The sequence below is a fragment of the Amblyomma mixtum genome, chromosome 8, assembly GCF_055824585.1.
Source record: "Amblyomma mixtum isolate Tamu chromosome 8, ASM5582458v1, whole genome shotgun sequence".
Taxonomy (NCBI): domain Eukaryota; kingdom Metazoa; phylum Arthropoda; class Arachnida; order Ixodida; family Ixodidae; genus Amblyomma; species Amblyomma mixtum.
The window spans coordinates 63,939,486-63,961,805 of record NC_143019.1 but is presented as its reverse complement, the minus strand read 5'-3'; the positions used below and the strand labels follow the sequence as shown (position 1 = coordinate 63,961,805).

At 44.9% G+C, this 22,320-nt stretch overlaps 3 protein-coding genes across 4 annotated transcripts in view; 1 reads left to right on the top strand and 2 right to left on the bottom strand.

Annotated features, from left to right (window-relative positions):
- Positions 1–2,587, bottom strand: part of LOC149332756 (ribosomal protein S6 kinase alpha-5-like) — a 287,244-nt gene extending 284,657 nt beyond the window's left edge. The window contains exon 1 of the mRNA XM_089558343.1: positions 2,278–2,587. Coding sequence (XP_089414469.1) covers positions 2,278–2,473 — 196 coding nt within the window. The 5' untranslated portion in view covers positions 2,474–2,587. The remainder of the gene's footprint in view (positions 1–2,277) is intronic.
- Positions 2,588–3,302: 715 nt separating this feature from the next.
- LOC149332755 (arginine-hydroxylase NDUFAF5, mitochondrial) lies at positions 3,303–17,234 on the bottom strand. 2 transcript variants are annotated; one of them, XM_089558339.1, is made up of 13 exons: positions 16,844–17,234; positions 16,308–16,348; positions 16,192–16,258; positions 16,042–16,089; positions 15,091–15,197; positions 14,967–15,006; positions 13,306–13,416; positions 11,881–11,967; positions 10,392–10,452; positions 8,898–8,981; positions 8,111–8,193; positions 3,535–3,584; positions 3,303–3,432 (listed from the first exon to the last, which is right to left on the bottom strand). In XM_089558339.1, exons 1-13 carry the CDS (start codon positions 17,093–17,095, stop codon positions 3,402–3,404), a joined length of 1,062 nt encoding a protein of 353 aa, XP_089414465.1. In that variant the 5' UTR covers positions 17,096–17,234; the 3' UTR covers positions 3,303–3,401. The 2 variants fall into 2 exon arrangements, with proteins under 2 accessions (XP_089414465.1, XP_089414466.1); XM_089558340.1 differs by having other exon boundaries at positions 16,166–16,229; positions 16,844–17,230.
- A 194-nt stretch (positions 17,235–17,428) lies between these two features.
- Positions 17,429–20,424, top strand: LOC149332754 (coiled-coil domain-containing protein 97). The gene is made up of 4 exons (XM_089558342.1): positions 17,429–18,293; positions 18,685–18,803; positions 19,662–19,779; positions 20,261–20,424. The coding sequence occupies exons 1-4, from the start codon at positions 17,587–17,589 to the stop codon at positions 20,367–20,369; spliced, it is 1,053 nt and encodes a 350-aa protein (XP_089414468.1). The 5' UTR covers positions 17,429–17,586; the 3' UTR covers positions 20,370–20,424.
- The last annotated feature ends 1,896 nt before the right edge of the window (positions 20,425–22,320 follow it).

Here is a 22,320-nt window from a genome sequence, read left to right as displayed (position 1 = left end):
GCGCTCAGGTGGCTGGCGCGAACGGAATACGCTACGGCCCACAAGTTTGAAAAGCCGCTTCACCTCACTATGCGCATAATTTGAATGGCGACAACGTGTCCAGAGTCCGGGCCCGGGTTCAAGTCCAACTAATTCGATTTGAAGCATTCAAAAGCAGGGTGTTGACCTGCGGAGTGCATGATCAGCAGCGATCATTCATCCCGCGGATATATACCAGTAAAATAAAGTATTAAAATGAGTAGGCATTTGAACCACTTCAAAAGGCTGGAGAAACGCGACTGCATTGGTCGGTTTCAATAGACATGAATCAGTGCACGATTCAGTGTGTTCAGGGAAGAAAATTGGTTAGACGTGCTGGACATTTTTTACTGCTGACAGCACAATTATTATTATGCATCCCCAACAGGCCTCAAGGCATATCCGTATCAATCAACCAATGAATGAATGAATGAATGAATGAATGAATGAATGAATGAATCAATCAATCAATCAATCAATCAATCAATCAATCAATCAATCAATCAATCAATCAATCAATCAATCAATCAAATGTTGGTGAAAATGAATATTGAATTAAACTCATCGCAATAATTCCATGCCGTCGAGAATGGCTGGGCGAATGACTTATTTGACGAAGTGTTCTGACTGCCGACTAAACTGTCAATTGGATTGGAAAACTTTTATTATCGGCTTGAGTTACAAGTGGGTTAGTTGATCTTGCTAGGTAGCCGTCAGTGCAGACGGGCGGCGACCTCTTGAGCTCTTGTTGCTACCTGTACTTAGGTTCCCCGTCGGAGCTGAGTAGCAAGGTCTTCCGCGGGCCCGGGTGCGCGAGCTTTCAGACTATCCCAGAAGATGTAGTACTACGGTGGCTTTGCCTCCAGTGACTTTAGCTGTGCCGCTGCATTTGCTGGTCTCCGGTTTAAATCTACCGGGGTTCACATTGGGTGGCTTAGCATAGCGGGGTTAGGATAAAACAGTCAAAGAGAGAAAAAAAAAAAGAGCTCAAACTTCTTTTTGCATGCAGCAAAGTGGTCATTCATTCTTCAATGATTGTATTTGCACGAAAAAGCGGCCAATGCGCACTGCAATGCCGTGTTTAAGCTTCAAATCACGTTTCATCAGCTTCAAATGGTATAGGAGCCATTTCAGGCGGTGCGAATGAAGGCAGACTGGTTAAAGATCGAACGAGAGAAGGAACGCACGATTCAAATTTCAATCGTACTTCGTCGTTACTCAACTTCCAGTACTTTTGAAAATTGCGCGCCCCGCTTTTACGCACAACTGGAAAACTTCCTAATAGCTTCCGTTACGAACACAGAAAAAGCACACGCTTTCGGCACAAGCTTCACAATGGCGAAGGAGTCACGAAGGCCTTTTGTGCTCGCTCTTCTTCACACAGCTTTATCACAGATAACCGCCGCCGCGAAAATTGTACTGGTAAGTGCGATCCTCGCCCGTCTGTTTGCATAGCGGACAGAGAGAGGGAGAGAAAAAGAAGCAACGAAAGAAGATAAAATGAAAGCACACGCCCGAAATCAGTCGCGGTGTCAAGGCCGGTTTCTCCCACATCAGCAGCCTTGGACCTTTCCCTGCGATGTCGCGAGTCCACGCTAGCTGCTACGGCAGGAAACGTGTAACAACCAGATCGGCAAAAGCGAGAAGGAGGACGCGGCGGCGGAAGAAAGAACTAAAGAGGAAGAAGGAGACTATAAAACAAGCAAGAAAAACCAAAACCTAGACCTCCTCCACACGCGCACGGCACGCAAACGCCACATCTGTGCAACAGTTGCTTGCGCTGACGAGCGGCAGACCAAAGAGCAGCAACGGAAGTTCCAGCGAAACTCTCCGAATCAACTGTAACGGCGGTCCTTGCACCACTTGCGCCGCAACTATACTAACACCTGAGCGCGAGGTTAAGACCACGCAGACGAAAATGAAAAAGAAACGCGCTGTGATAGCAGACGACAGCATTGCACCACGGCCGCAAAAACACAAACACGGTCTCGCCCGCGGCTGGCGGCGACGTCCGTGAAAGAAATCTTGTTTGCACGCCAAGGCGCTGGAGGGCGTTAAGCGACCAGCGGGGTGCACACCAGGCAACGTCTTCGCTGCACGCCCAAGTACCGACGGCGACAATAGGTGTAAAGCGCTCGAGAAGACTGCATGCAGCGCGTCGCGCAAGTACGCGACACGGAGCCCGCCGCGCGGGCGCCGGCGATCTTTGGGCGGCGGGGGCAGTTGGCAGCAGCAGCGACGGCAGCGGCGGAGACTCACCGTTTTTGAGTTCGAGCGTAACGGTCAAGGTTTCTGCAGCAGTTGCCGGGCCCGCTGCGCTGACCGCCTCGCACGTCGCCATCGGTTTCGAGCCGCCCCGGGTCGTCGTTGCCGTCGCCGCTTCAGGTGGTTTCGAGCCCTCAAGATCGGAGCACGGGCACGTTTCTTCTTGTTTTGTTGATGGCGCTCTTTCCATTTTTTTTTTCTTGCTCTCGCAGCACAGCCCTAGCGGCGTCGATTCCCCGCCCCCACGCACTCCGACCACGGCGGCGGGGCTTGCCCTCGGCCGACATAAACACCTACAGACACCCGAGCGCCTCCGGCATCCGCAAACGGAAAACTCGGTCAGTGCGCTTCGCCTCGTGGGGCACAGAGGGCGCAAGCTGCCATGTTTCCGTAAAGCCCCTAATTCCGTGAAGGCGCGCCTTGTTCGGACGCGCCTGCAACGTCCGCCAAGCCATCCGAGTCAGAATACATAACAGGAACTCCTGGCGAACGAGTACGGGCGAAGTGGCAGTACGCTGCATTTTTACAACCCGTTATTGCGAACGTTTTAAGTTAACGAACCGAAACGGCGAGCACGGACGCCAGCTTTTCAACATTCATTGCTAAGAAAAAATGTCCTAGGCGTTTGCAGCAGCAAGAAACGAGAAAAGAATAAAGGTTGTGTCTTATACCTTCAATTTTGCACACTAGCTACATCTCACACGCAACAAATAGCACATAAATTTTTACATATCGTTGAAATGCTGATAATGAGTTACAATCTAGTCTTGTACTACCGTAAACATTTCCTCATCCAGCTTGGAGCATACCCTTATTTGCTAAAGAAAAACATTAAAAAGGCATCCACTTCACCCACAGCAAAACCTTCCAGTGTCTTACTGTACGCAGCATTACCCATATAATCAGCTGCAATATGCTGCGCACAGTGTAAGATAAAAGTGCTTACAGGTGTCTTGCAACACACAGAGTACAGGTGTGATTCAGAAGAGCCACACATACACAGATAACCAGACAATATCTTCCAGTTCCAACCAACTATCAGGCTTTACTCGCAATTTCCTACTCCGTGGACACACAGTATGCATACTCCACAAACAACAGAACAGGCTTGAATGATGCTATGTCTTCTTGGCTGGATCTAGCAGGGATCTGAAATCAAGATGAACAAATAAAGATGTAGCACATTCAAGCATTGCACTAGGCATAAGACCATGTAAGTAATAATCAAAATGCTTGCATCAATCTCCTTACCCAAGGTCCTTCAAGGAGACAGTCTGGGATCCCCTCTTGGCAGGCTTGGCCTGAGCAAAGAAATCGAAGAACCATTACGTTGGCAATAAACCATAGCAGGAAAGCAACAGAGGTGGAGAGGGTAGAAAATAAAGCACACATTATGAGAAGAGCATGAACTCAACCGCCAGTGTTATGACAAACCACAAAATTAATGTAGCAGAACAGAAGCTAGGAAAGGTGCAACATGTTCACAGTGTAGGGAATTCCGTGCAAGCAAAGACACAATACTCGGAAAAAAAAAACAACAACAACACAGACGGGAGGCAAGTTGGTCCTAGTATTTTCTTTTGAGTGTTCTGTCTTGGTGCTGATTTCCTTTTTTCTTTCTCCATAATAAGTAGATTTCTAAGTACCTATCACAAGACGCATGTCTGATAGATGCAAACTAAAAGCCGTGAAATAATAATGATGCTGTAAATGTCTATTTTTTTTTTGTGCACGTTGAAACGTTTACGCACCCAAGAGAAACAGCATCCAATTTTCAAACAATGAGCTCCTACATGATCATATTCGAGAGTCTTGAGAGAAATTGTGACCTTACGATTAACAAGAAGGGAATGATGCAAACAATCTCCAAGTATCCTTGCGTGCAATATTTCATTAAATGTCAAATTTTTCATGAATGCAGTACATGTCACCATGGTGGTGACATGCGAACACCAACATGGTGAAACATCCGATGCTGCTGTCAATTGATCACAGATGCAAAATTCGTGCTACGCTGTTGCATTGCCACTTAGCAGGATGTCAAGACATGACGCAGAGCGAAAGAATACAATATTCAGAGGCAGATCGAGCACACACAAAGAAAACTAAACATTTTCTGTTCACATATATTAACAATTACTATTACATGTGCCAACTACATTGACTGTGGCCTCCGGGAGCACATGTCAACAACTAAAAAGATGCCAAAAAAAGAAAGAAAGGCTCTTCCACTGCAAATTGGAATGTGACTAGAACAATGCGCTCACATGCACTGTTTCCTTTGGAATAGAGACAGTCGTCAGCAAGCTTGTCTAGAGTTCATACTGAAAACTGCGCAAAAAAAAAAACGAAGACACAGAACGAGAAGGCACGACACGGGCGCAGTAAAAGCATCCCTTGCGAAGTCCTGTAACCACAAAGTTGAGGCTAGCTTCTTGGCACAGGTGAAGAGGCTGAAGGAAGCCGGGTTTCCGGAGCAGTTGTTGGCTCAGATCTCCGAAAGGATCCTGGCCAAGAAGGGGAGTAGTGGTTCCAATAACAAGCAGGACGAGGGACGGAGACGTGTGGTGGGAATTCCATACGTCCATGGAATTTCACACCAGCTCAAGAAAGTGGGGGCGAGGTACGGAGTGGACGTGATTTTCACGACCAAAAATAAGCTTGCGCGGATTTGTAGTGCTGTGCGTAAAAAGCTAGAGTCTGAGGGCAGTCGTGCTGGAACTGGTTGTTTGGTAGCGCACAGGAAGGAAACTAGGTTCACAGAGTGTAACACTGGAGTTGTTTACGAAGTGCCGCTCTCGTGCAGAAAAAAGTACATCGGCCAGACGGGTCGTTGTGTAAACGAGCGGATGGCGGAGCATCGTAGGTCGTTGAAGGGCGCGGCTTCCTCCAATCTCGCCATGCATTGCAAGGGTTGCAAAAAGTGCTACCCTCATTTGAACAGGACCAGCGTCTTGTTCAAACATAGCGATCAGGTATGCAGGGAGATGGTGGAGGCTTACCTAATCAAGAAAGACTCGGATTCCTGTGTGGCATCACCATCTGTGGCCTTGCTCGACAGGGAGATAACCTTTTTGGCCAGTTTTCTTAAGGTGAGCAGGCGATATGGGTCTTTGGCGTGATATCAGCGTGACCATTAAGGTTGTCGTGATTTTGTTTGTGCGCAGTTTTTTGGAAGTGTAATTGACGGTTGCATCACGGTGCATGCGAAGGGATAGTGGGTGATTGTGTTTTGGGTTGATTTTCGCGGTTGTTGTGTTTTTTGTGCTTGTCTCACTGTGGGTAGAAGATACTTATATAGGCCTCTTCATGTGAATAAAAATTCAGTTGATCTGCGCCCGTGTCGTGCCTTCTCGTTCTGTGTCTTCATTTTTTTTTTTTTGCGCAGTTTTCAGTATGAATTCTTACCAACTAGCCCAGTTTACCGTTCTTATTTGTCTAGAGTGCTCGAATGTTGCCCTTTCGCACAAATGAAGTGAAATTTCTAAGTAGGTACTCTGTTTTTTGGAGACAATGCTTGCGCAAGAGTGAAAGCGCAGGGACATAAAGTTGCCCCGGCAGTCGCATTACACCAGTGATACAGCAGTTGAGCCGAGATATCACTTTCTCTGCTCTGCAGCATTCTTATACTCTGTTTCATACATAGCAGTCAACGCGGCGAAGGCTGCGGCGCCTGTTCGCGCTCCTCGTCCGCATCGTAATGTGGTGCGTCGGAAGTGAAAAGAGTAATGAACTTAAAACTAAAGTAAATGTTGGTGATATTGTAGTATAACAATAAAAGTGTTTTATTTTGCAAAAAGACTGCTTTTTTTTATGTTCTTCAAAACAGAGTGCCTTAGTTTACTGGGTTTTTTTCCCGCTCCTCCTGTATCAGGTTTTCGCAGCTAGGCCAGCTGGTGATGTCGTCTGCTTTCGTCTTTCGGTTTCTGAGTCTGCGAAAATGGCACCGCTATCTCCTACTCGCTTGTTTTCTTCGCCCACTGTGGCTTCAAAACATCTCCTGCTCGCCTATTCTTCAAACTGAAGTCTCCAAATATTTGGAAAGACTGCAAGCAGGTGACTGTCAACGTTCACTCTAGCGTAAGGAAGCGCTTCCCGGAGAAGACTGTGCGTGAAGTTCTCGAAACTGTGGGTGAGATGACTGGGGTGAGCCCTCGGACAGTTGCGAGGTTCAAGAAAGGAGGTCTATCTACTGGAATAAGATCACCACAAAAACGACCTAGCAAGGTGACAATATCTAGCTCTCGTAGTGTTAAATATGACAGCTTTGCACTCAACGCCATCCGACTCAAGTTACATTGTATGTATGTCTGCCTTTTCCCTTCGAAACAAGTAAACAGCGCTGTGGTTTTCAAAGTAGGTATTAGAGTTTGACAGTTTCGAGTTTCTACCTAATGAATCGTTTAAGAAAAATAAAAAACCCAGCCAAGCCGGGAGTCGAACCTTGGCGCCTTATAAAATGAACAGACAGGCGCCGCTTCGTACCACTCAGCCACGACGCGAGGCGGACGGATACATTTTGCTTGTTTTTTGCAGCGGACTACTTTCGTACCTTTGGCAGCGTTGACTGCTATGTATGAAACGGAGTATAGACAAGCGTGTCGACAATTGCACCTGCTTCAGAAAAAGGCAGCCCCGAGGCTGCTTTACTTCTGCTTTTGTTATTACTTAGTGGCCAAAACTTGAAGTCTCATGAATGGGTTCACATATGAAAACTGCATCCTGTGTTCTGCATTTCTCCGCTTCCCCTGCTCTTTTCTTTTCGTGCAAATCTCCTACACGTAATCAGCAGCTCTTCATGTGCACTGAGTGTGCCTTTTATCCTTTTTGCCGTTACATAGCAAGTATACCTTTCCAAAACAAAAAGCAACATTGCTTCTCGAACTAGATCTACCAGGCATGCCAACTTACACACAGTACAAGGGCTATCAGCTACTTACATGGGCGTCCTGAAGGGGGGGCAAGGGGGGGTGGTTGCCCCCCCCCCCCCCCCCCTGGAATTATGGATATTATTTATGCCCTAGTAGAAAACAACTACAAACCTACCGCCTCCCCGTCTCCGGACATCGGGTGCCCCCCCCCCCCCCCCTGGAAAAAGTTCTGCGGATGACCTTGGCTACTTAGAGATACACTGAAGAGGAATCTGAACTCGTCTTTTTGCCGCAGGAACTCGATCTACACGTTCTGAGCATTCTTAGAAACTTCGATTTGTTGCCCTGTGTGGCTGATTTTCCTAATTAAATTGAATTAACGTTTGGCTCCCGCCTTTTTTTTTAATTCTCCCTCGTACGGTGGGCAGAGTCGACCAACGCGTGGAGTGCCTTGCAGCCAGCTCCGTGGAGGCTTTGCTTTAGCTTTATTTTGTTTTTTAGGTTTCCGTGAATAAATAGTTTCATTCGCAGATAATATAGCCGCAAAATAAGTCCGCAGAAATAAAAATGCGCGCGGGCTATTTTCTTCTACGGACTACTATGTATTACTCCGCCAATGGCAGAGCGGCAAGCCGCCGCAGGACTGGCTGAAAGGCACTCCACGCGTTGGTCGACTCCGCCCACCGTACAAGGGAGAATTAAAAAAAAAAGACGGGAGCAGGACGTTAATTCGATTTAATTAGGAAAATCAGCCACACAGGGCAATAAATCGAAGTTTCTAAGAATGCTCGGAACGTGCAGATCGAGTTCCCTCTTCAGTGCACCTTTAAAATGTTTCTGCGGCAGTGCGATGGCTGCTCGGACAGACTCTGGCCTTCACTGCAAAGTTTTCTTTTGTTCTGTTAGGTTCGCTCCCTGAGACCTTGGGTGCGTGTGCCTAAAGATGAAAAGCTCACCTGTGATGGATGTGGCTTCCAGCCAATGAATGACAAGATGTGAAATGTGGCTGGGACGGTTCCATCCTCTTTGCCGTAGAGCTCTGCATTGAAATGGATGAGGTGGGGGGTGAGAAGGTAGCGTTACTGCATTCCATGGAACAAATCTTTCTGTATTTCCTCATTATATAATGCCGACCATTCTTTCCCAGGCATTTTCTGACAAGGAAGAAGTGATGTTGGGGTCAGTATTTGTAAAACTCAGAGCAGGGGCGGATTTATAGGTCATTCTTGGAAGGGTAGGATAAAAAATCAAAAATGCTCTATACTGAAATGCTATGAAGGAAGCAGGACCTTCAGACCCCCAAGCGATTTGGCAAGCTCGAGGTCAGAAGCAAAAATGTATAACCCCTCTCATAGCACAGTTCATTACACATTCATAGTCATCCAACGAGTTTTTTTAACATAATCTGAAAAACGCGCAACTGACCTTCAGTGGTGATGCTCAGAATGTTCGCTTTGTCTCGCCGTAATTGGCCAGCACCATTGACTATCACAAAAGCATCAGATCGCGCCTTTCGGAGCGATGTTAAAATAGCCAGTGACACAAACGTAGCTGACCATGCGTTTTTGTTGATAGATAGACAGGCGGGCGGATGTATATGAAATTTCGAATTCCACAAAAAATCTGTTGAAACATTTTTTTCCGTGTAATGAACCCTCCCCCCCATGTTGAGGTCAGCGTTTCTATATATATATAAAAAAATGTGTTCGTAAAGCAAGTAGATACGGTAAACTGTATGCTTACGTTGGTAAATCGCAGCGGCGGCCACCATGGAATCTCTGTGGAGATGTGGCTTGCGCTTCCACGTGGCATTGTTTTCAGCCATTCCTGGTCACGGACAGAATGAGAAAAAAAAAGGTATGTGACAATTAGTATTTCGGCATGCTGCAGGCCAAAATTATGTGCAGGCAAGGTGCAATTATTTTTACATCTTTTTCTCTTGCCTACCCTAAAGAATATAACTTACCATCAAACTCTTCTCTGCTTACACAACTGTCTAAATTGCTCCTGTTGAGAAACTGCTAAGGCTACTCAAGGAGACAGAATCAACCATGACAGAATATATTTTAGAGATCCATAAAGCTAGGGTTGTGAGTCAAGATTTCAACAGGAACTTTCTGGGACTTCTTTCACTATGCCAACTTTTATGCTGGCAAATAGGAAGTGTCAGAAATTTTAAACTAGCTGGACATCAATTATCAAAAGTCCAAACAAAAGCCAGTGCATCGATGAATAAAAACCTGTGCTTTGAGTCTTTTTTTTTGTGCTGGCGAACGTCAGAAAGCAGGTGAATGATGCTAAGTAGTAACCTGGTCAACTCAGTTGTAATACCTAGTTAACTTTTTAACTATTGCAGATAGGCATCTGGTTGTAATCAGATCTGTAACTGTCCATCAGTAATAGCCATATGTGTGTTTTTAATATCGAAAGCGCGATTACCCTTGCCACTGTGGCTCAACAAATATTGGCCAGTTCTTGCACAATCCTAAAATCACTCCATATGTAACTTTGGTTCTTCCTCTCATGCTACCCGCGCCGCGCTGGTTGCCGCTGCTCACTGGGGACGAGGATTGACATGTGGCAAGTCCGCTGCGGAGTGATGTTCACTGGTGGGCGCCACTTTGAGGGAAACGCGGACGCGCAACTTTCGAATTGCGCGATAAAGGGACAAAACTTGTTGGCAAACGGCGCCGGCGGTAATCGTGTGTTCAAAATTCTAAAAACAGATATGGCTATTATCAACGCTCAGCTACAAATCTCTAATTGCAACAAGAGGCCTATCTGAAATAGTTAAAAAGTTAACCATTAGAATTTAGATAACCGGCTTACAAGATTCACCTATCTTCTGATCATCGCCGACATTTTGACGAAAAAGCCGTCTTTCTGCATCAAAAAGCTAGTTTTAAAAATTAGTGACGGGCTTCCCTGGAACACCTGATACAATATCATTAGACACACACACTCTAACAGTGATTGTTCAGGATGCAATTGCACTTCCAGACAAAGTGCTTCCAGAGTCGGACATCTCCCAGAATCAGTCAATCAACACCAGGGAACTAAAAATTATTTAGAGATCTAAGCACACTGCAAGAACCTTGTATGCATCAATTTAAGTCTACAGGCATGGAAATATTTGTGAGGAATTAGAGCGAAGTCAAGGATGCGGGTTACCGAGAAAAGCTGAAAAAATCAGAGCGCAAAAATGCGGTCAATTAAATTGCTGAGGAATATGCTTACCCTTGAGGTCTGTCATGAGATGAAATGCTGTTGGATAGTTGACAGTCATCTCATCAGAGTCCTTCCCAGGAAAAAAAAAGAAAAAATCATCATCAGTAACCGAAGCTGAGAGCCATATGTTCGAATGCAGAAACAAAATATGTGTCATAATATTTGCAATTCCATGCAACATATGCATATAAAGTACCTGGAAAAACTGATAATGCATTTATAGCACTTGATGCAAACAGGAAATCAAGGTAAAATGTCAAAGTTAAATGCTCCATAGGGACATCAAAATCAAACTCGAGCATTAAAATGTTCCCACATAAATGCATCACCAGCTAATTGGCTGCTTTAGTTCAAAATGCATCATTACGTCTCAAAATCTGCTGGAAGTGTTTACACAAAAATTGGCTTGACTTGACCACAAATAAAACTGCTCGGCATCATACTATGTTGAAAAACAAACATTCAAGGCCCGAGCCTCAAAAGTGACTGAAATATTTGCACTATGCATTAAAAGTGCAAACTTGTATCATGCTGCCTGGGGATTGTGGTTTGGGTTTGTGTTTAAGAAACATCAAGCTAAAACAAAGTCGTGCAGACCTTTGATAAAATTTCACAAACAATGTCAAGTGGGGCAAAAAAAATGATGGACGATTAAGCATGGTTAGCTGAAATGTGAATTAGGCGCGCTAGCACTTTGGTTTTGATTCCGATTTCAGTTCGAGGCTCGGTTTTCAAGGTCAAGCAGGCTTCAGACAAAGATCGGCGGAATTGGTGACTGGGGGCCTTAGTGCTAATGCACTAACACTGGAGCGGTCATTTAAGCCCCCCTTTAGCATTAATGGGTTAATGCCCATACACGCAAAATTGGTCATTCGCTACTTCACACTCATAGGTCGCTGGGAGTCCTCACATCATTCCTAACACAGTGGTGCAGTGGTTAAGCGATGTACCACTGAACTGGGATGGTAGGTGCTGCCACTAGTGGGGCTAGTGAGAACCAGGTTGTTCTTCCCGAGCAACATCTCTCAACCAGTCCTTAATTAACTGCCTGCTATGGTGGGCAGTTTGCTCAAAATCTGGTGGGCCATTTGTGATGACGTCAGAAGGTCACGTGACCAAAGTGGCCCACCTGCTTCCTAGGTGGCTCACCTAGGTAACCAATGGAAATCGGTGATGGGGGTCTTAGTGCTCGCACATAAAAAAAGTGCAACAAATATTTCTTTTTTAGCCTTACTTGTATAAAGTATGGTGGTGGGGTATGTGACTACCAACATTATTTTCTCAAATATCGTTAAGCAGAAACTTCAAGGACAGCTGTGACCAACATAAATGGTTTCTACTGTAAATACACTGCTGCTGAGGTCAAAAAGGTTAAATAGACCTAGCATCAAGGCAGAGTAAAGGAGGTATTCACAGAACACTGGAAAACAGGACGAGATGCACACCGCTTCGAAGTACAGTAAAAGTTGAGTGCAGAAAAAGAAAAATATTGTCTTACTATTGTCAGAAGCACGAAGCCAGCCTGATTCAAAAGTGACGCCAAGTCCGTTGGCTGAACAAACGGGGATATGTGTGCCCCAAACCCCTGGAAAGCCAAAAGTACACACAAGGATGTATCTCGCCGATCACAAATCAAATCCTACACCGATACCAACACATTCCATCAGTCTGCCTATTCTGGACACCTGGGTATGCGTCTCTCCCCGGTAACGAGTGCATTTATGCGAAAGTCCATGACTTAACACTCCAGTCACCAGTGGAAGTCCAACCCAACCCAGACTGGGCAGAAAGTACCCCACTTACGTACGCAGATATACGTGATCACAGGATATCCTGTAGAACACTCCCTCCACCACACGCTACACTAATCCGCGAAGAAGCTGCCAAATGGTGCCAGCTTCAACTAATACCTTCCCCAGCCTCGCGCTCAGGCACGCCTTCTACCCAACCAGATACCCAGAGTCATGCCCCTCCTCAAGAGAACACCCAAACCTTTATCATTCCACAAGGAAACACCCCAAATCCCGCACTCAGCCTTTCACAGCCAACCCCTCCCCCTTCTAAGGGGAAGCCACTCTTTCCAGCACAGACATGATAACCAGCGCAGACTGATCAACCAGGCAAGCCAGACTGCAGCAGCAGCAGTCGGCATTAAAAGCTCATGCTGGTCTTAACAGCCTTTCCCATCGTCGTAAACTCTCCCGATTAACTCTTTTTCACAAAATTTACCATCATCCTTTGCTTCACGACGATTTCTTTCACTTACCCACAGCAGTGTTTCCACGCCGTGACCATCCTTTCAAGATCAAACGCATCACATGTCACACTTCAAGTTTTGCCAAATCTTTCATACCCAAAACCATTATTGATTGGAACCGGCTGCCTTCCACAATCGCAACTCAAACTAACGCGACATCATTTCATGAACTTTTAAAAAATCAAAGCGATGTGTAGTTTTCTTCTAGTTCTGTTCTGTTCACCGTAATGTGTTTGAGTTTCGCTTTTCGTTCTGTTTATTCCGATGTTTTTATTTTTTTGTTTTTTTTTTGCGTCTTGTTGTTCCGCCACATTTTGATTGTTGCTGACTACCAGTTATTGCTGTTTTCTTGCTTCTTTTTTGCCCTGTTACTCATGTTAAATGTTCTTTTTATGTATACAATTTGTAATTTTTACCACCCCCTATGTAATACCCTCGTGAAAGAGGGCCTTTAGGGGTATCTTGAAATAAATAATAAATAAATAATACTGCCCTGCACTAAGGGCTCCACCCTCTGGGGTCTAGACAACCCACAACAAAATACAAGTTTTTTATTCAGTCAGTCAGACCACTGGTATGATCCAAGAACTCTGGTTCCCAAGTGAGAAAGCAGTTCTGCTTTGTGGACAAGTAGAGAAAGAGAAAGAAAAAGAGGACAAGACCTACACCTTCACGCTCGGTCTCGGCCAGTTGCAGGGAGCCCCTTAGCTGGTACAATGTCTCGCCTCCGAAGACACAACCCAGAAAGGCACCGTCTTGTTTGAGAGCATTCCATACCTGAAAAATAAATTTAAAGAGGAACAAAGTAGGCCCAAACATGATACAAGCAGCAGCAACGTATCTGCATTTCATTACAAATGCTAAGAACAATGGTTGGTTGGTTGGTTTATGGGGTTTAACGTCCCAAAGCGACTAAGGCTATGAGAGACGCCGCAGCGGAGGGCTCCGGAAATTTCGACCACCTGGGGTTTTTTAACGTGCACTGACATCGGACAGTACACGGGCCTCTAGGATTTCTCCACCAAAGAAATTCAACCGCCGCGGCCGAGATTGAACTCGTGACTTTCGGGTCAGCAGTCGAGCGCCATAACCACTGAGCCACCGCGGCGGCCTAAGAACAATGGAGTTTCAATGAATATGTATAACTGTTCCAGCGAAAGCTTCAAGCAACGTATTTTAATAGGCTTTGCAAGGTAAAAAGTGCTTTTTTCCCCATTAGATGGGGAGGTTGGGGTACTGATAATAGCTTTAGCAGTGGCAGGTAGTATCAGAAAATAACTGCCTTGAGAATTGTAAGACATGCAACAGCAACTTTACTGGAATGTGAACCGAGAAGTGGGAAGCCCGAAGAGACACTTAGCAAAAGTGCAGTCTGCTTGCGGGCATGACTGCATACATGTTTCACCCGCCAAGCTTTAGTTTCCCGTACTCACACACCTAATTTTCTTAGTACTGCACCTAAAGTAATCTGAATTGGGGGTAGTATGCTCACAACTACCTGTCAACTTCTACAGGAATAATCAGGCTAAATGCAATGGTTGCAAAGTTCATAAGTAGATTTTAGTTAACCACCTAAGAGGGGGACACATTTTATATGCTGTCCAATATGCACCACAACTGAGGCTACAATACGAATGAAATCATTTTGTTATGCCAAGAAGTCTGCTTAATATTTGTTAAGACCTGGGGTGAAACTCATTCGCGTGTTGCTTTAGTACAGGGGTTTTCATGAAGTTGATAGAGTGGCATCTTTTCATGCTAAGCTACTGAAAAAAATGTCACCAGAAAGTCAATACACTCACGTTCACTCTACTCTGCCTTCTTATATAACTAGTAAGGTATATGGTTAACTGGTTAAGTTAACATATTACTAGAATAACTAGAATAGAACTAGCTCTGCTAGATGTATTCTATCTGTGGAGTTAGACGTCCTCATGCTTTGGCGTTTCTTAATCAAATCTTTAGTCTCCTGAGATAGCTCGCCGGTATCCTGTCGAACTATCCAACCACCTACTTCTGCAGCGCACTCGGTAATGACAGCTGTGAGATTATCGTTCATCGTTTCAACATTACGGTCGTCTTCTTCAGTTAAAGTGGAAAATCTGTTCTGCAGCGAAATCTCAAATTCCTCTACTTTCCCTCTTAATAATAAGAGATACAAGCTGAAGGTGGTGCAGGCCTATGGTCACTGGTAGTTACTTGACAGGAGAGTGGTATGAGGAATTTTTACCTCTCTCTTGACAAGTAACCACCAGTGATGACTGGCTACCGTAAAACATAATCAACACTGTTATTACTTTACAGTGTCTACATTAAACAGCCTTTACCTGCTTGAATGTGCTGGGAAGATTGTTGACCCAGTGGAGGCTGAAAAAGCAAAAGAAAAGTTTCAGACTGCAGTCACATATTCCAGGTTGGACTTGACAAACCAAGCATCCAGCACTTTCCTACCTCAAACTACTTAGAAAGATGTCCACAGAATTGTCTGCAAAGGGAAGGAACTCCTCATCGACAAGAAGCTTTGTGGTGGGCACATCTTGCGGTACCTTGCATTGAGTCTGTAGCAAGAAATAAGCACACATAAGAAGTTCACAAAAAAAAGAAAGTACAGCAGCAGGCAGTTTCGGTCTAAGCTGTAACAACAAATACTTAATTTGCCAATGCTAAATGGACTATCAAAAAATTGCCTTTTAACTTCTTCGCAGGCAGTTATCGCTTATGTTTTATGAATAAAAACTTTGAACTTGAAAAAAAAAGGGTCACCAATTATACAGGTGATGTCCTTACATCATTTCTTACTCTGCATAGGGGAGGGTGAGAGGAGAAGAATGAGAGTTATGGTGGCTGATGATGAGAATTAACATACTGGAAATTCCAATGAGCTCAGTCATTCCGGTTTAAGGAAATACACAAACATTGCTTGCAACAAAATGCTGCTGGTCATTCTATGCACTATTTGGTGCAGTGCTGGTCCTCCTATTTCAGTAAGAGACTTTGAGCTCAATATTCAGAGTACAGTACGTCAGCCAAGTACCAACCAAATATCAACAAGCATTCTCCACCAAAAGATAGGGCAATAGACAAGCATTGTAGAGTCAAGAGATAAGACGTGACAACACGAGAACCAGACCGTATAAAGGACGTCATAAGGATCATATTTCATTTCCTATGTGCACTGAATGTTAAGTCAAGAAACCAGAATAGTGAAGGTAAACCAATTCACTCGGCCTTGAATTTTCCTGATACAGCTAGTGTAGTTTTTAAGAGAGTTTCTTTGCAAGTCAGCTTCACTGCTTGCAGTGGATGGCTTATCCTATGTAGTCCAGAACTTGCTATGCCATCATCACCATCATCATCAAACACAAAAGAACAAACAGGTTAGTCAAAACAAATAAAACTGACGAGGCACTCCGGTGATGAATCACACAGAACGAGGGACTCCACAGCCTCCTGCAAGCAAAGAAATAAACAAGTACCTGTTAGAGAAAATAATATTGCTGGCAGAAAAGCTCACTGAGAAACTCACAGAGTCCAAATGATGTGACACATAACCTCGACCACAGCCAAGCTCCACTGCTCTCGCAAACTTCCTGAAAATTTATCGCAACATGGAAGGACACTGGGTTTGTGTTAGCTGAAAAACGCACATCAAGACATTTAGCGCTCACCTCTTGATGTCATAGACACGGTCAGCTAACCTGTAACCAACCTGAAGAAATAAGACAGTAAGCACACATTAATGACAGATATTATAAGGGCACAATACGGCATCCAGGCAGCAATCAGAAATCACTGTGACCGATTCCAGGAGCACAATACACTGCTGCAAGTGTAACCACCACTTCGTATGTGCACACAGTTGAAGGTATTGACACGTAGTCCACAAAGATCGCTTGCTGGTACAGCTAGCGACGCATAAAACGGGTAGTTCTCACAAACAAACTTGGAGACCTCGTAAACTGTTGTTGTGTTGTGTTGGGTTTATTGGCGCATAAGCGCTCGTAAACTGTTTGCAAGAAACCAAACGACCTTCGAAAACTTAACTGAACAGTAGAAGGTTCACATTAAGCAACCAACATCAAATGCACTATCTTATCGTGAAATGAAATCGATCTTCGGCGGCTAATTTGCGTGGATGCTTTGTCAACACTGCTACCACGAAGAGCATTCGAGCGATTCGGGCTAGAAATCTGGGCTATTTCACCTCACTCTTCAGGTAGTCGTACACATCCGCTTCCTTGTCTTGAGCAGCGAGAGTCCTATGACGCGTCTTCGCATTTCTGTCGAACACATTCATCTGATGGCCAGGCGGTAGAGACGAAAGATACCTAGAACCATCACATCCAACGAAGTTTAACTCGTCGTCGGTCCGCCTGACCAAACAAGTCCGCCGCAACCATGTTTTAGGTGCCCTTCGATAAAACAACCGGCACAGTGGCATCTTGCAAATGTGCATTTGGCGTTCAGGTAACTACCACAAGCGTGAACAGACTTCAAACCACGTCAAACACACGGTACACTCAACACGCCGTGTACTACCACGCCATGCACCATCGTGCTCTAGCAGCATGTAAACACCGCTACCCCAGTTTCGGTTTCAGTAGTAGTTTTGGTGGCACCATAGTGGCACCCACTTTAGGCTAACTACAAAGAATAAGAGCGTACATTTATAAAACTTAAACTTCAAAATACCTTGTACTGTGACAAACAAATATGCTACAAAGAAGATCGCAAAACATGTTTTCTCGAGCGTGTGTCCTGCATGGAAGCAATGGAAGCTTCACGGACACCATCAACAGCAAAGCTAACAACATGGCGGCGCGCAGTGGCTCGAGGATTTGTTATCTGTACTTCAAGAATTAAGTCGTTTTAACGGTGTTGTGGATGTTTTTGTGCGGCATATCGTTCTAAATTCATTAGGCAGTGACGTGCGCGCATGTAGCAAGTATGGAGTGCGATAACGAGCGCGCTGAAGACGCGGACAGCACAATGGTAGTCAACGAAATCGGCGATCCCGTGGAAACCAACGCTGGCGTAACGTCGCCGATGGCGAAAGAAACCGAGGCCTCGGTTGAGCATCGGAGGCCGATCCTCGATAGCGTCGACGATTCCGACTGCGCGATGGCAACTAATGATGTCGGCGACGCCGGGGACTCATGCGGTGACGGAGCGCTGCGGACGAGTGCGGAAGCTGAAGTTGCGGCAGACCAGCGGAGACAGATTCTCGACACGGTCGCCGCTTCGGAGGGCTTCTTCAAGCACCAGCAACGCGGAGAGCCGGATCTGACCTACGAAGAGAAGCGCGAGATAGCCGCAAACTTGCTGGACAGTAACGTTCCCTTGTTCCTGCAGCGCTACGCGAGATACCTGTACAGAGAAGACGCGCCCTACTTCGAGGCAGTACGAAGGGTCAACTACGAGGTCGACTTTCATGTGAAGCAGATCGAAAAGCGCAAGGATCGCTCCAAGGAGCTGAGCGTTCAGACCAAGAACCGGAGGTACGAGGCTCTCGAAAGGCTGAAGACTGGCGGCGAATATTTCAGCGACAAGGAGATGCGGCGGCGGAATCCATTGTTGTTCGAACAGATGATCGGACGTTATATGACGGAGAAGGAAAAACTAGACTTGGACAAGATGGACTTCTCGACTCTCACGTAAGTACGGCTGTTCATGGTGGTGCGTATGCAATCGACCAGTGCTTCAGGCAAGGCTTGCTGTAACTTGTAAGTGATCTAAAAATGTGAGTTAGGTGTGCGCTACCTTTATATACAGGTCCAAAGATAGTAGATTGCAAGCTGTGATTTATTGCGGTAGACTAATAGCAGTGATCCCACATGAATATGCCTTGTGATTCTGCTAACTTTCGTGAGGTTTCGCAGGAAGTGTGAAAAGAAGAATTAAAAAACGAATTAGCTCTACTTGCCATACAGTGACTGTATGTTTAGAAATATTTTCCTGCATGTCAGTGCTATCACATGTGGTAATCACTTAGCTGCCAACACTGCATGGAGTCGGCGGCAAATGTTTCCTTGGCCACTTGTGCAGATTCTCCGGTTTGCTGATGGAGCACATAGACCGAAATGAAGTGACAAGCAGGCGGCGACAGCAGCAAGACCTTGAAGAGGCTACGTTTGAAGAAAATGACTCAGATTCTGATGATGAAGGTAATTTATACTGTCAGCATTGTGTGGTATCCTTCGAGAACTTGTTCACACAACGTTCGAGCTGAATGACATGCAGGTTTTGTATGGTATTCGAATGAACAGGGTTCTGTGGTGCTCCGAAACCATTTTGAAAGCATTCTAAAGCTCTGGCATTCATTTGCCACATTGTAGTGGCTTTACTGCCGTCAAGTTTTGTTTTAATAAATTTGTTGAAACTTTGAAGCATATAGTTTATCTCTGCAAGGGATATAGTAACAATAAAGAAGGGTAGTTAGAAACAAATCTCGGCATTCCATATTTTATTACATGCTAGTTGTGGTTGAAATAATTATGAACATTGGCAAGAGAGCCACCATCGAGGAAGGATTTCAGTTTGCTTTAATTTAGTAGGATTTTATTTCAGAAGCATGGGAGCTTTAATGTTTTTCAAAAAGATTGATACACTATTTTTGTAAGTTTATTGTTCGCATGTAGTTTACTTTATAGCTTGTCAGTGGTGTGCACAGGTTTGCGAAAGGAAGCTTTAGTAGAAAAAACATTGAAAGCGCAGTGCAATGGATGAAGGAAAAGAGAGTAGACGGGAAAAGTGGTTGTTCTTCGTCCGTTGCTGTGTGTTTTCAAAGTATGTTGCACAGACTAGCTCAACTCTCCATTTTATATGTGAACAAACGTGCACACCATGGGCCTGTGCAGGAAAAAAGAAACTTCAGCCTGAGAAGCTGCCTTCGTCATGACGCACGTGTATAAGAGTTCATGCAATGGTATCATAAGACGTCACACCATTGCAGCTCTAATATTTTTTGCTAATGGTTTTCAGAATCTGATTCCTTTTACCTTTCCTTCTTTTTGCATGCCTAGAATGTCAAGAGGATGCGCCATGTGTTTCTGCTACAGAGAAGCGTATGCTGAGGAATGAATTCATGAACACCATGTACGAGAGCTTCCTTTCTGGCAAGGACAGAGAATATGATTACGAGTAAGTGCTTCACTGCTTACTATTCCTGGAAGTCTACATGAAGCTACCTTCCCTGATGTGAGGGAGGGCAGCCCTAACCCCGAAAAATGCCAAGCACTTCCTTCAGACTTTACCGGAGAGGACGCCCTTTTATAACGCACCCTGCATTAAGCCCCCACGCTGGTGAACGAGTATGTACAGGTAGCGGCTATATGAAAGGGAAAAGCAGGAGCATGGTGGCGCGAAGCAACACCATGCTTCATGGCAGCAGTGAATGTGCCTTGTGCCACCTATTCTCGCCAGCTCGCCAACGAGTTCCCGTGGCAAAGAGACGAGTTCAGATTCCTCTTCAGTGCACCTTTTAACAAGGCTTTACCCTGAAAGGCACATAATTCCAACAAATTTTCGGTTATTTTCAAGTCCAAATTATGGAGAATCCACTGTGTATGAAATGCATTTGCTTACACGTTGATTGAACTTTTGTTCATTCCTTGCGTTCCAGATCAGTCGACAACAATGCAGAGTACGACTCCCTCAAAACGCGGCAACATGACGAGGAAGAAAAATACTTTGATTCCGAAGAACCAGAGGTTTTAGACACGGGTGCCTGATGAGGCCCTTGAAGAGTGCAGCACTTGCTATGTAAATAAATTATCATAACGTGTATTGTAAATAAACCACACAGATATGAACAATGCTGCTTCTTGAATTGTTTGTCGACGACTGCCCAAATCAGTCAAACTTTCTAGGAGAGTAAAGTAGGTAAAGGCATGCGAAAGAGCCACATCTGGGTGTGGTAGGATGTAGTAAAATATTGAACCAACTGCATGCTATTTAATACTTGGAAGCTCAGAACAACCATGCAGTTGAAATTGTTACGGCAAGGTTGCGGGTAGGATTCACAGCCCGTAGGCACACAAAAGTTTGGAAGGAAAGGAGTAATGACTGTTGGCAAAACACTGCTTAATTAGGGTTGAAGGATCAGATCATCAAAATTTTTGCTGTATGTTTCTTTTTTACTTATGCACAAGAAGTTAGTTAACTTGGATCACTACATGAAATTTACCTACACCCAACAAGCCATTTGTAATTGAATTTGCTTTTTCACATAGTTTGTTCTGGGAACTGAATGTCGGCTCGGATGTCAAGTGGGGCAGAGGTTGTACAGAAACAGATATAATTGTTTGTTAACCGTATTAATTTGCTCTAGCTCTCATACCGACCAGTGCAGGAGCCAAAATGACAGCCAGTGGACAGCTTTTACACTGGTTGAGTGACATACCTGGCTGTCCATGACTAAGCTACGAGATGTAGGCAACCGCCTTGGGGTTAGCCCGTCTCTTCAGATTTCTTGACAATTTTAAACAAAGGCAAACGTAGCTTTTAGGCACGTATTTCAAATGTTATCTCTTTGTTCACAGAGTGCCTTCGCACTTTCATTAACTTGGGGTACCCTCTCGACAACCACGTGTGGTTCTTGGATCTGGGCTTATACTTTAGCTCAAGCCAATCAAGCTAAGCCTGAACCAAGGGGCAACAAGCCTGTCCTTGGGTTGCTTGTACTCTTTCATTATTTTTTTTGTCATAGAGCACAAAAAGCCCAGTTCGTGGCAATAAAACTTGTTAGCAACTCAAGGTAGTGTCCCTTTCCTTTCTGTTGCTCATGAAGTATTATATTGTGGGCCCCAAGTCACCTCAACCCCATTCTTGAGCCACTGTTTGGTTGCTAAAACTGCAACTACATTAAAAAAATATTATTTACCACGTGTAGACCAACAAATGTCCTAAAGGGGGGACTGTGCTTTGAAACTGCAAAAAATGTTGAAATAATTGTTCTAAATATCAAAAGTATCTGCTCGCATGACTCACTTCTCTTGCTGTTTCCTAATTTCATTCCAGACTTCTATCGGGAAGTGTTCAAAAAAATTTTTTTTTTTAAACCTTGGTGGTGCTTGAAATGGAGGAATTTTTTTAACTGTATCTTTGCGGCTGGGTGACCGAAGCTTGTTTCTTCATCTCCTAAACTGGCGCCACAGCTCGAATCTACACGCAGAAACACACGAAAAGCAAGTTTCAAGTTCTCGCCACGTGACTGCCTGCATCAGCACTGATCCCCTCAGCAGTTGCCTCTAACAACTGGCGGAGTTTACTCGGGAGCCGATGGCGTGGGTCTACTCCTGCTAAGCTTGCTTGTCTCGCGTTATATAATTTTGGGGTCAGACTTCAGCGACACTCCAGACTTCGGCACCCAACGCCCCTTCAATATATAGTACAAAACGGTGCATTGTTATGGCAATTGCTTGCAAGAGCCATCAATGACCAAGAATGAGAAGACCTCATCTCTGTGGGCTCCTGCGAGTGCATAATATTGCAGAGGACATCCTAGACATGTATCAGACTACTCCAGGATCAGCTGGTAGCGCAGGGACATGGAAGTGCAGACAAGCCCTTCGGGTGCCGTTGCTACTGCGAAACAATTTACAACAAGCAGCTGAAAAGTATGCCATGCGGAGAAAGGAGTCATCAAAAGTGCATCAAGAGAAAGGCCAGACAGCTAAGTAA

Bases quoted from the DNA above. Each gene is read 5' to 3' on its own strand.
- LOC149332755 (XM_089558339.1), bottom strand. From the start codon at position 17,095: ATGCACATTTGCAAGATGCCACTGTGCCGGTTGTTTTATCGAAGGGCA. The intron at 16,259-16,307 runs GTGAGCGCTAAA...ACACAAACCCAG, and splicing joins CGTGTCTATGACATCAAGAG to TGTCCTTCCATGTTGCGATA. The intron at 16,090-16,191 runs GTTATGTGTCAC...CTTTGCTTGCAG, and splicing joins GGAGCTTGGCTGTGGTCGAG to GAGGCTGTGGAGTCCCTCGT.
- LOC149332754 (XM_089558342.1), top strand. From the start codon at position 17,587: ATGGAGTGCGATAACGAGCGCGCTGAAGACGCGGACAGCACAATGGTA. The intron at 18,294-18,684 runs GTAAGTACGGCT...CCACTTGTGCAG, and splicing joins ATGGACTTCTCGACTCTCAC to ATTCTCCGGTTTGCTGATGG. The intron at 19,780-20,260 runs GTAAGTGCTTCA...CTTGCGTTCCAG, and splicing joins GACAGAGAATATGATTACGA to ATCAGTCGACAACAATGCAG.